At 32.3% G+C, this 11,811-nt stretch overlaps 2 protein-coding genes across 6 annotated transcripts; one reads left to right on the forward strand and one right to left on the reverse strand.

Moving 5' to 3' along the window:
- The first annotated feature begins 1,278 nt into the window (after positions 1-1,278).
- Positions 1,279-5,488, forward strand: LOC120075638 (protein ROH1D-like). Of its 5 annotated transcripts, none has more exons than XM_039029220.2 (4): positions 1,279-3,000; positions 4,053-4,124; positions 4,221-4,363; positions 5,334-5,488. In XM_039029220.2, the coding sequence occupies exon 1, from the start codon at positions 1,715-1,717 to the stop codon at positions 2,888-2,890; it is 1,176 nt and encodes a 391-aa protein (XP_038885148.1). In that variant the 5' UTR covers positions 1,279-1,714; the 3' UTR covers positions 2,891-3,000; positions 4,053-4,124; positions 4,221-4,363; positions 5,334-5,488. The 5 variants fall into 5 exon arrangements, with proteins under 5 accessions (XP_038885148.1, XP_090168799.1, XP_038885146.1 ...); XM_090312673.1 differs by lacking the exon at positions 5,334-5,488 and adding an exon at positions 3,786-3,960 and having other exon boundaries at positions 4,221-4,525; XM_039029218.2 differs by lacking the exon at positions 5,334-5,488 and adding an exon at positions 3,809-3,960 and having other exon boundaries at positions 4,221-4,525.
- A 2,337-nt stretch (positions 5,489-7,825) lies between these two features.
- LOC120075305 (Cupredoxin superfamily protein) lies at positions 7,826-10,064 on the reverse strand. Its single transcript, XM_039028573.2, has 4 exons — positions 9,666-10,064; positions 9,451-9,566; positions 8,718-9,122; positions 7,826-8,009 (listed from the first exon to the last, which is right to left on the reverse strand). The coding sequence occupies exons 1-4, from the start codon at positions 9,790-9,792 to the stop codon at positions 7,944-7,946; spliced, it is 714 nt and encodes a 237-aa protein (XP_038884501.1). The 5' UTR covers positions 9,793-10,064; the 3' UTR covers positions 7,826-7,943.
- Between the last annotated feature and the right edge of the window lie 1,747 nt (positions 10,065-11,811).

Here is an 11,811-nt window from a genome sequence, read left to right on the forward strand (position 1 = left end):
ATATGATGTCTTGTTAAATAGTTTGAAAATTTTATATTTGCTTGATTTTTTCTTAAATCTAACCGGTGCATTTTCTTGACTTATATGATAATTAAATATAGAGTTGGAGCATTTTGAATCGGTCTATAAATTTTTAAAATACTTTATTCGCAAAGAAAAAAAATACTAAATTAATTTTTTATTTGTGAAAGAAGATATTAAATTACTTTATATAAGTTTGATGGATGTCGCATTCATATTTAAGATATTATAGCGATACTAGTTTCATTTTATATTATATTATTATTTTTTCAAAGGTATTGAATTAATACGTTGAATGAAAAAATCAAATCTCTAAATTTGAAGTTGATAGTAAGTAATATGTCAGTCAAGCTATATAATTTTTACAAAATTTGAAAAAATATTTTTGTCAGATAAAATTAAAATACGACTGAATTATATATATATATATAAACATCCTTAAAAACATCTCTACTTTTTTAAAAATGGTAATATTATTCTTAAATTTTTATAGAAATTTCGAAGTTATTTTGAGTACAAATTCATTAGAATTTCACATGTAAATCAAGATTTGAAATGATGTAGGGAAGATTCAAAATTTTTATTCTACATTATCACATACTATTCTTCCGTATTCCAATTTATGTCTCAAATTTGAAAGACTTTGTAGTGAAGATAGTTTTGAAACACTTATAAAATATTAAGAGAGATATTGTAAATTGTAAAAGTATAGAGGTCTTTTTTAAAAAAATAACGAAGTTAAGAGGTTAATTTTTATAATGGTTTTAAATATAATTTTTGTCTTTATATTTCGAAATTTGTTCAAATTTAATCCCTGCACTTTCTATTGTTCAATTTTAATGCTTATACTTTCAATATATCTTAAATTTAGTATTCTTTTTTTGAGAAGTAGAAATGGTTAGCCAAAGACTTCCGTCAAAGAAATGAATAGGGTCCCAAATAACGAGAGATATGTAAAAAACAGGTCCGATTACGCCTATTCCTAATCCTAGTCCTTACTACTAATTTATTCTTGATTTCTTTAAAACTTTTAGTCACCCATTAACATTTTTACTATAAATTTTGATAACATGTTCACATACTATATTTCTTTGTATAAAAATTATTGTTATTATTAGTTAACCAATCTTCGATGAATGACTAAATTTAAAAACAATATTTTAATTAAAATAATTTAGGGTTTGAAAAAACAAGAAAAAGAAGGGAAAAAAAAAAAAAAAGAAAGAAGGAATTTGTTAAATAATTTGAATTTGCAAATTGAACAACTGCCGAAGAGAGACACGCGGTGGTAATTTCTCCCAATAAAAGGGGCGTCCCCTAGGTTTTTCTTTTGCATCTCAAACCAATTTTCTCATCATCATCGCCATTTCTAAAAATTTCTTCAATTTCAGTCGCCATTTTTCTCTCTCTTTCGATCCTTCTTTCTCTCTCTCTAACCCTAATCTCTGTTCTTCCATTTTGAGTGGTTCAATTTAGATCTCCCCTTCAAATTTCTGGCGTTGATTTAGCCTAGTGGCTGAGTTTGGGGGAATTTCCATTTTGGAGTTTTCAATTTTGTGTTTGGTGAAAGGAAATTGATTGATTGATTGATTATCGATCGGTTTCATTTGGTTTCCTTCTCGTTGAATTGGGGAATTTCCCGATTAGGGTTTCTGGTTCGTGATATGTGAAAAAGGAGTTTCTTTGTGCGAGGATGCCAGCTACAGATTATCAGGGTTCGTCGGCTTCTTTTACCAACATTGGCCGCCCGGTTCAGAGTATTCGCCGAGATCAGCTTTACGCTATGGATGGTTCTCCGACGTCTCACGAGCAGGATCTTGATTCCTTTCAGAGACAAGTTGCTGACCGGTTTTTGGACCTTGCATCCGTCGGTCCTGAGGAGTTGCTTTCCCTATCATGGGTTCTGAAGCTTTTGAATTCCTTCTTGTGCTGTCAGGAGGAGTTTAAACTCGTTCTCATCAGCCATAAATCTCAAATCTCTAGACCCCCTTTGGATCGTTTGGTTGCTGATTATTCGGAGAGAAGCGTTAAGGCGCTTGATGTGTGTAATGCGATTCGTGATGGGATTGAGCAGCTCCGGCAATGGCAGAAGCTTTTGGAGATTGTTCTTAGTGCGTTGGATAATTGTAATCATCAGAAGCCTCTTGGAGAGGGTCAATTTCGTCGTGCCAAGAAGGCACTCATTGATTTGGCTATTTGTATGTTGGATGAGAAAGATTCGCATACCTCTGCTCTTGCCCATCGCAACCGTTCTTTCGGACGGAACAATGCCTCGAAGGATCCACGGTCATTGGGTCACTTTCGATCGCTCTCGTGGAGTGTTTCACGATCGTGGTCGGCGGCGAGACAGCTGCAATCGATTGGTAACAATTTAACGGCCCCTAAAGCGACTGAGCTTTTGACTACAAATGGGCTTGCAGTTCCTATCTTTACCATGAACATGGTGTTATTGTTTGTAATGTGGGCGCTGGTGGCGGCTATTCCTTGCCAGGATCGAGGCTTGCAGGTTCATTTCTCTTTGCCTCGAACTTTCCCATGGGCGGCTTCAATCCTTCAACTTCATGATCGAATTGTGGAGGAGTCCAAGAAGCGAGATCGAAGAAATTCCTGTGGGCTGTTAAAGGAGATTAATCAGATTGAAAAGTGCACGCGTCTCTTGAATGATTTTGCAGATTCAGCTCAGTTCCCATTGGCAGAGGAGAAAGAAGCAGAGCTGAGACAGAGAGTGCAAGAGCTAACCACAGTTTGTGATACTCTGAAGACTGGATTGGACTCACTGGAGCGGCTGGTGAGAGAAGTTTTTCACAGGATTGTTCGTAGCAGGACTGAAGGGCTTGACTCTTTGGGACGAGCGAATCACTCTGAATAGAATTGTTGGAGTTTCAGATCATGTTCTACTTTGGTTTTCATGGTTTCTTCTAGGAATAAGAGAGAACAGAGGATGAAAAATATGAAGACGAGAGTGTCAGTTACTAAATGGTGAGGGGACTCTTTGTATTTATTTACTCAGCGTATATTGTGTAAAGAAATTTGGATTTGAAAAGATTGGCATGGATCTTCTCCATCTGGTGGTCTTGGTAATGCCATATTGTTTTACAGTGCCATATTTATCAGCCCATGATTGACATGTATTGTTCATTGTTAGTTACACAGTCGTCTCTTGGTTCATGTTTTATACAATTGCTGCGAAAAATGACATTACTATCAAAAGTTTCATTTGTTTCTTTCGAAAATAGATTTGTGTTTTCTCGATGTTCTTTCTTCAGGATTTTGTGAGAGAGCTAATCAAAATGTTCATCTCCATTCATAGATAGGTTCTCTATAAAGTTCTTTCTATCCCATTGTAATGGTATTTCTTACTTATTTTGTGAGATGGGAACCTCTTCACTTCTCCTTCCCAATAAACATCCTTGGAAAGCATTATATCATCATTTCAGGTTTCTCCGAGCATTTCTTTCAATTCCCTCCTCCACTTTTGAAACAGTATGGTAAATCTGGATGATGTTTTGATATACTGAAAAGAAGGAATGAAATGTTAGTGTTACTATGGTTGTTCTCAAGAACCTAAAGGATAAAAAATTCAGTGGAACATATTGCGCAATTACTTTTTGAAAGGTGTCTTCTATCATGACTAGCCCCGCCCCTTTTGTCATAACTATTGTAATTTTCCTTCCTGTTAATATTATAAACTTGAAATTAGTGATTTAAAAACTGCTTGGTTCAAGCAGTTTTGTTTCTGACCAGATGAATGAATTTGTTTTTAGTTTATTTGAACTTCTTTGTTAAGCCGCTCCATAGGGTGGGAGAATCTATCTTGTGCACCATTCTGGTCTGTGGCTTCAAGGAAGAAGGATATGGTGGTCCAGGTTTTACACTTTGAAGTGACTGTCATGTTCCTTGTTCTGTGATCGTAAAAAATTGTTACCGACAGAATTGAAGGTCTTTGGGCGAAGCTTTGACAAATTAATTAGAATAATTGATCTTCTGATTATTTTATTACAGAGATTTGATATTGATTTGGTCTTCCACAGGATCTGCAAAGTTCGAGGAATGCTGACCCTTGAAGGAAAGAGAGAGAGTTTGACAACTTGGTCAGCATAATGGTAAGATTTATTCTTACACTTTTGGTCAAGTCTAAATTTGACTTAAAAAAATTATCATAACCAACTTATTTGGACTTTATCCTCTTTGGTTTGCAGAGTGGCATCTCTGCCGGGTTTGACTGTCTCCTTTCTCCACAACACTTTTTTTACAGTGCTAATCATAAAGTTAACTCCATACATTGCACCGAGAGTCTGAGACTAAAGAGTTTTTAGTGGCTTTGTTTGCCATCAAGGATGAGGTAAGGCCTTGTCTGCACACTACAGTTGGTAGTTGAAATTCATGTTTTTGTTCTTTTGTTGGGATCATGAAAGGCTGATTTTCCATTCCTTGTTTGGTTCTCCTGCTTTAGTCATGACGATTCTCTGTTTTGTTTAAGCATAACCCTCTTGGATTGATTTCACTTCTTCCATCTCTTTTCAGTCTCTCAAAATATTTTGGCCCCATTTGGTAATCATTTGAACTTTAGTTTTTAGTTTTCTAAAATTAAACTTATAAACACCTCTTCCACCTCTAAATTTCAATTTCTTGTTTTGTTATCTATCTTACTAATGTTTTCAAAAATCAAGCCAAACTTTGAAAACTAAAAACTAAGTAGTTTTTAAAAACTTGTTTTTGTTTTTGAAATTTGGCTAGGAATTCAACTTTTGTACATCATTGTAAGAAAATAAGATGAAATAGGCTTAATTTTCAAAAATCAAAAACAAAAAACGAAATAGTTACCAAACGGGACCTTTGTGTTTCTGTCTTTGCCTTGTTGTGCTTTGTGTTCCTAGTATGTATTGTGTGTACTGTATTTATTCATTTGATTTTTGTTGGTATTGGTCTTTGTAGTATGATCTTTCTTGATGAACCTCTTTTGAAAGAGTCATAAAAATTTATCAAATTCCACCAAGGAACCTCCTCTTGTAGAGTTTGACTTCTGTGCACTATATCTAAAAGTAAAACCTTCATCCGTTTTCTGTTGTTGTGCTGGTTGTTGGAATATATAATTGTTCTCGACTATTCCTTTTGAGAAATTCAACATTATATGGAATTCCACCTATGATTGGGGTCCTTCCCTAGTCCATCCTCTGGTAGAGTTTTGACTTCTACCATACACTGTAATCTAAACTTCACCCAATTTTTCTTAGTGTTGGTTTTTGTGGTATGGCTTTTCTGTAGGATGATCTCTTCTGATAAAAGTTGACATTGTTTTGAATCCCACTTAGGTCGCTCAATTTTGTAGAGTTTGGCATCTTGGGAATTCTGGTTTCTTCTTGTCCTTCTTGATTCTATCCTTTAGGGCATCCCTTACTATTCTATCCACAGTTGATGAACTGGCTTGGGGCCTACAAATCATGAGACAGGGTCCCATTCTTCATAATCTTTGATGTTAACTCTCTCTTTTCTATTAACCATTAGTTCATGATATTCTTTTCATGACAAAGGAAAGTAGAGCACCCACCAAAAATCAATATCCTTCAGCATGACAAGACACCTGTGATTTTATGTTCACAAATTCGACCATTCATTCAGAATCTTGAAAGATTCTTAGACCCAGAATTTAATGAACTTTGTATGTATCACGAGCCTACGGTTCCAACGTTTCACCATGGTGACCTACAATAAGTTCTCGCCAATAATCACGAACCAAAACGACCCCGTGAATGAAATAATGCTGAACGATGGGACTGAATCACAATCTAAGTTTCCTCCATAAATATTTGACTGGATTTTCCAACTTAAATGATATTCAGCCATATACAAATAGCATCTCCATGGATGAAGATATAATGGAGATTTGACCCTAGAGGAAATAAAGTGGCCATTTTAGCAGGTTGGGAAAAGATTGAGAATAATATTGGACTAGTGATTTTATTATCATTTCATTTATTTTTATGAGTAATTGAGTGTTGTAACTTTATAAATAATTTTCTTCATGAATTTGAATAATTAAAAAGTAGTATGCGTTGGAAAATATGGCCCCAAAAGAGTCTATCTTAGTACTAAAAGTAATCGATGAACTATCAAAAGGGGTCTAGTCATATATTTAATTTAAACCTTCTACTTTATAAAATATTCTTTGCTTTTAGATTATTATTCGTTGGCTTAGAACTAGAAAAATCTCATGTTATATTCCATTCGTGAGGAACGGGAGAAATTAACCCGAAATCAACTCAGTAATCATCCTAATACTAAGCAGAAATTTACTCTACTCAGCATACTTGGGTGATTTAATTGGTTAAGGCATTGTAACTTCGATTGTATAGTCGAATTTAGAGGGAAAAAAAAAAGCAAAAAGCCCTCCAACATCTAGTAAATAAAACCTTAATCCATGGGAAAAAAAAGTTAAAACTCAACCTATGAAACATGACAAATACAGTTACATGATACGGATATGATCGAATACGGCGATTTGTCAATTTTTAAAAAACTAAGATACGGATATGTATAAGGATACGTCATTTTTTAACATATATATTTGTAAAAAACGAGGATACTAATACATTGAAGATAGATTTCTTTCTTTTAAAAAATTTCAGATATAGATAAGTTTAATATACAAGTTAATAACAATAGCACAAAATGAAATGTAAGCACTGAAATACAATAAAAAAAAAAAAAAAAAAAAAAAAAAAAAAAAAAAAGCAACATCTAAGATGTTGAAGTACAATAGTTAATAAAATGCAATAGAAAAGTGACTTGTATTACAAAAAAAGAAGAAGAATATTAGAGGGAGAAGTATGAAGATAAACGAAGAACTTCTTCATTGAATTATTGAAAATATCCAAATGGTTTATATTTTGGTGGACTTTGTGGGGACTCAAATGTAAAGAAGAAAATTAGATGATTCTAAGGTTTGGTTTTTTATTTATTTTTTTCCTTTTAGTTTTGGACTCAAATAGTGAGCTTTTTAAATAGGTTGTTTAGTTTTAGATTGGGAAAGATTAAATGAATTGTTTGTTTTTTTTTTTTAAAAAAAAAATACGTATAGAAATATGTTCAAATCGTGTATCATAGATATGTATTATTTGGAAATATCGATATCCGATACATGTCTGATATGAATTTTTTGCCTCACATGAAATATATGTACTCCATAGAACTCAACTAACCATGAAAAGTATTCAAACGAAGTGACAAATACAATTATGAATTTACAGAATTTAGACGTTTTCAAGCTAGATTTGTTTGTTTTATTTATTTATTTTTCTTTTTTTAAGTATTTGTCAATTTATTTCGGTGAAATTTACAAATGACTATCTTAATGCCACTACAAAGCTTTGGTTGATTTAAGGCATTCATTTTGAAGTTCTTCAAAATGCTTTAAATTTATTTGGTTCTTTCTTAAAACAAGAAAAAGTATTTGAACAACCTACCATCAACTATGTAACAATGTCATAAACGGGTTGCAACTCGAAACCGATCCAAATTCTAACATGGATACGAGTTAAGTTTATGGATTGGGTCGAGTTGGCTGTCTTTATAGATTGAAAAGATTCAAATTAGTTCAAAAATTTAAAATTCTAACATTTTTAAATCGAAAGTTTGAAGATAATATATATATTTTTCAAAGGAAGATAATTTTAATCCAGTTAAAAAAAAAAAAAGCCTTTTAAATGGCAAAAGAAAAGGTCATATACAACCTGTTCCAATACCTTCCCCACCATATGGCCATATATTTATTATCTTAGTGGGAGGAGAGAGAAGACTTTATATGTAAAAGTTAGAACATCCAAATGCATTTGATTGATTGTATCTCATCATCAACCATTCTAAAACATTACCATCATCATTTTTCTACACAAAAATTGGCAAACCCTAAAATCTCTCTCTTTCTATTGAAATAGAAACAAGATTGAAATTAAAGCCAACTTAATTAGAAGAGGAAATGCCATGATTACCTGCATTTTGCATACCAAATCTTTGTATTAGTACTAAGAAATTTCAAATTCAATCATCACTCTTTCAATATCATCAATGTCAAATATAAATAAACACACCCATATGTTTCCTTTCCCTTTTTTTTTTTTGTCCTTCAATCAAGCATGTAAAAGCTCCTCACTTTTCACTTTTCTCTTTTTGACTTTTGCCCTCATAAACACTTTTCCCTTATAAAATATATGAACTTGGCTCACAAATCAAATTGTCTAGTATTTTTACACTTTTACTTCTGTCTACATCTTCATTTTGTTTTATTTTCTTCATCTCAATTAGATACAAAACCTTACTGCCATTAAAAATTTGAAAATGGGGATTTTAATTTAAATTCAGGTATTTAAATATAGAGTCATTTGATAACTATTTAATTTCTTTTATTATTGATTTATGAAAATTAAACTCAGAGACCCATGATAAATGAGGTTTTTGATATATTTTTATTTTCTTTTTTGAAATTTGACCAAAAATTTAAATATTTTATTAAAAAAATAAGAAATCCATAGAAAAAAAAAAAGTTGCAGGATTATAAACATAATTTTCAAAAATTAAAAACCAAAAATTTTGAAATTAGAACCAAACTCAAAATAACATTTTTAGCCTTTAAATAATAAAATGACATTAGCCCTATCAATTCTAGAGAGAGAAATTAAGAGAGAGAGACAGAAGGGTACTCTATGTGTTCCATGGTTTGAAGTTTGCAAAGGGCGAATAGTGGCCGTGTCCACCTCGCCGGTGGGAAGTGGAACCGCCGGATTACTGTTGATAAACGCCAAACCTCCTCCTTTCTCCGGCACCGTGAACGGCAAGCTTGCACTCGGCGGCAAGCTTGGCGGCGGACTCGGCGACGACGCCCCCTGCCGTGGGTGAAACGGCCAAGGGTATGCCGGAGTAGACGGCAGAACTCCGCCGGAAATCGGCGCCGGAGCCGCCATCGGAGGGTTCTGTGGAGAAAGGTGGGAACTTTGAGATGGGGGTGAAGCAGAGACCTTCACAGCAAGCTTTTGAGAGCCATTGCAAGAACTTTTAGAGCCATTGTTGAAGGAAAAGAAGAAAATGCCAAGCCTTGATGGATGCCACTGAAATTTTAAAGTTCAAAAACAGAGAAAAACTTATCAGAAACTCAAAACCCAGATGAAAAAATTGGGAAAGAAGAAATTTTTATACTAATTTCACTAACCCCACAACTAAAAATGAGTAGAAACACAAAACCCAGATAGGAATTTGGATGAAAATGACAAATTTCCACTAATTTAGTAAACCCCACAAAGAAAAAAGACAGAGGACATTAGCCATTTTATGAACAATCGAGTTCCTTTAACTCAACCGATTTAGACATATACACTTGATGAAGATGTTAGAAGTGGAGTACTCATTCATAAAAGTAAAGAGAAAAGAGAGAGATACCATAAATGAAGTGGAATTGGGTTTGGTGAGAAGAGTGGCATGAGTGTAATTGCAGAGATTGAAAGCCCTTTGATTATGGAAAATGAAGAGCTCATAATGAAACTTGTGCTTGAAAACTGAGAAGAAGAAGAAGAAAAAAAGCAACAAAGATTCAGTAAAGAGAGTAAATAATTATTAAAAGAAGACGATATAATTTAGTGGTTTTGAGTAGTTACTGATGGAATCTCCAATATGAACAGAGGGGTTTTTCCATTCTGAAACTCCATCAAGAACAATGGTAACAGAGGAGTAACAAAGTTGAAACAGAAAACACAACACAAGCATTAATAAATGGATCTTCATCTTCTTTAAGGAATGTTTTTCAAATTTTCAGTTGTTTTGAAGATGAGATGAAAAAGAAGAAGAAACTTGGAAGAATGAAAAGAGTTTTGAAAACAGAGAGAGAGGCAAGAGGTTGAAGTTGAAATGACAGAACAATTGTTGAGACTCTGCCATAGCAAAAGCTTTCAATGGATGACAGACAAAATATTGAAGAATGTGCACTTTTATGTTTTTTCTTTTTCTTTTTTTTTTTATACAGTAAAAGTTGTAATGATTTTGGTTTGTGGAAAAACTACCAAAGAAATTCCGAGCAGAAGAATAGAATATATATATATTATTTAGGATCGGAAAAAATACTTTGATTAAACTTTGTTAGTAATAACAATTTAGGTATGTTGATAATCATTTGTTTTTTCTTTTAAAATTAAGTTTATATGTATTATTTTGAGTTCGAAATTTCTTTATTTATTATCTACTTTTTATTAATGTTTTAAAAAAATAAATCAATTTTTGAAAACTAAAATATACAAATTTAAAAAAACTTATTTTTGTTTTTAAAATTTGACTAAGAATTCAATCATTATATTTAAGAAAGATGCAAATCATTATAAAAATCGAATCGAAATATGTTTAATTTTCAAAAACAAAAAACAAAAAAAGAAATTATGACCAAATGAGGTTGTAGTTTTTATTTCAATGGTAAGTGATTTGATCTTCTTTCTTAGAGGTTGAATATTTGATCACTCGTTTCCAATTTAAACTACAATAATATAGTGTACACAGTAATAAGTTTCATCAAAATTAAGCGTTGGCTTTTATAATAAAACAACTTAGTATTAAAAATTTATGAATAAATTTGATTTTTCTTCCGTTAAGAAATTTTATTAATTTTTAATAATGTTATTCACAATCTACACTAAATTGTTACTAGTTGTAAAGAATGCTGATCAAATTATTACTCATTAAAATACAACACAAGATTCAGATCTATCAAACCTACGATAGAGATTGAAAAAGCTATCCATCGAAAACCCACACCACCCAACACCTTACACGCCCAACTCGAGACTTCCTTGCTCCCTTAAAGCAATGAATGCATTCAAAAGCACGCCATAGCACGAGAGAAAGTTTCCGCCCGATTGAAGACGGCATTGAACGGTGGTACGTACGGCTTAGAGCCGAGGCATTTATAGGTCTCCTTCCTGTCAGAGTTCTATGACGGAAGTGATAGCGGAAAAGGCAAGTCTTCCTGGGTCTAGAACAACAAAGATTGAGGTGTCATAAATCTAAGATCAAATATCAATTTATACCTTGAACTTTGGTAGTTGTATCAATTTAAATCATAAACTAATAATTGTATTAATTCAAACCCTAAACTTTTACAAGTGTATTAATTTAGACCCTGAACTTTCATAATTTTATTAATTTAAATTCTCATTATGTTTTATTTGGATACAATTATGAAAGTTCAGGATTTAAATGAATATGTCTATGAAAGTTTATGGCTTAAATTGATATGGTTATGAAAGCTCCTGATTTAAATTGATATAACTCCCAAAATCCAGGGATTTAAATTAATGTAACTCCTAAAATTTAGAATCTAAATTGATATAATTCTCAAAGTTCAGTGTTTAAATTTATATAACTCACAAAGTTCAAGAGTATAAATTGACATTTTTTCTAAATACAAATTTCTAAATACAAAGATTAAATAAATATTACAAATTAAAATTAAGTCTCATTTACATTTTTTTTTTTTTTTTTGAGTTTGTATATAATATTTTAGAGTGGCTATAGGAGTAATGATGGGGATTATTATTCTTAAATGATTACTTGAGTGAGTGATTATTCATTCTCAAGTGTTTTTTTTCCCCTCTCTCTCTTTTCAAACCATATAATATAATATAATGTTTGCTTTATCTTTCCTTTCTCGAAATCTTTACCTTTTTTCTAGATTATCTCATCCTTGCTTTACACAAGGTCATGATGCTCATACTTTGATGCAATTTTAGGGAATTATTTATCTTTTCTTCCTTTTCT

Source organism: Benincasa hispida, chromosome 4, assembly GCF_027475165.1.
Source record: "Benincasa hispida cultivar pf3 chromosome 4, pf3_genome.v1.1, whole genome shotgun sequence".
Taxonomy (NCBI): domain Eukaryota; kingdom Viridiplantae; phylum Streptophyta; class Magnoliopsida; order Cucurbitales; family Cucurbitaceae; genus Benincasa; species Benincasa hispida.

Coding starts and splice junctions, on each gene's coding strand:
- LOC120075638 (XM_039029220.2), top strand. CDS start 1,715: ATGCCAGCTACAGATTATCAGGGTTCGTCGGCTTCTTTTACCAACATT.
- LOC120075305 (XM_039028573.2), bottom strand. CDS start 9,792: ATGAAGATCCATTTATTAATGCTTGTGTTGTGTTTTCTGTTTCAACTT. Junction 9,567..9,665: donor TCATATTGGAGATTCCATCA/GTAACTACTCAA, acceptor TCTTCTTCTCAG/TTTTCAAGCACAAGTTTCAT. Junction 9,123..9,450: donor CCAATTCCACTTCATTTATG/GTATCTCTCTCT, acceptor TTAAAATTTCAG/TGGCATCCATCAAGGCTTGG.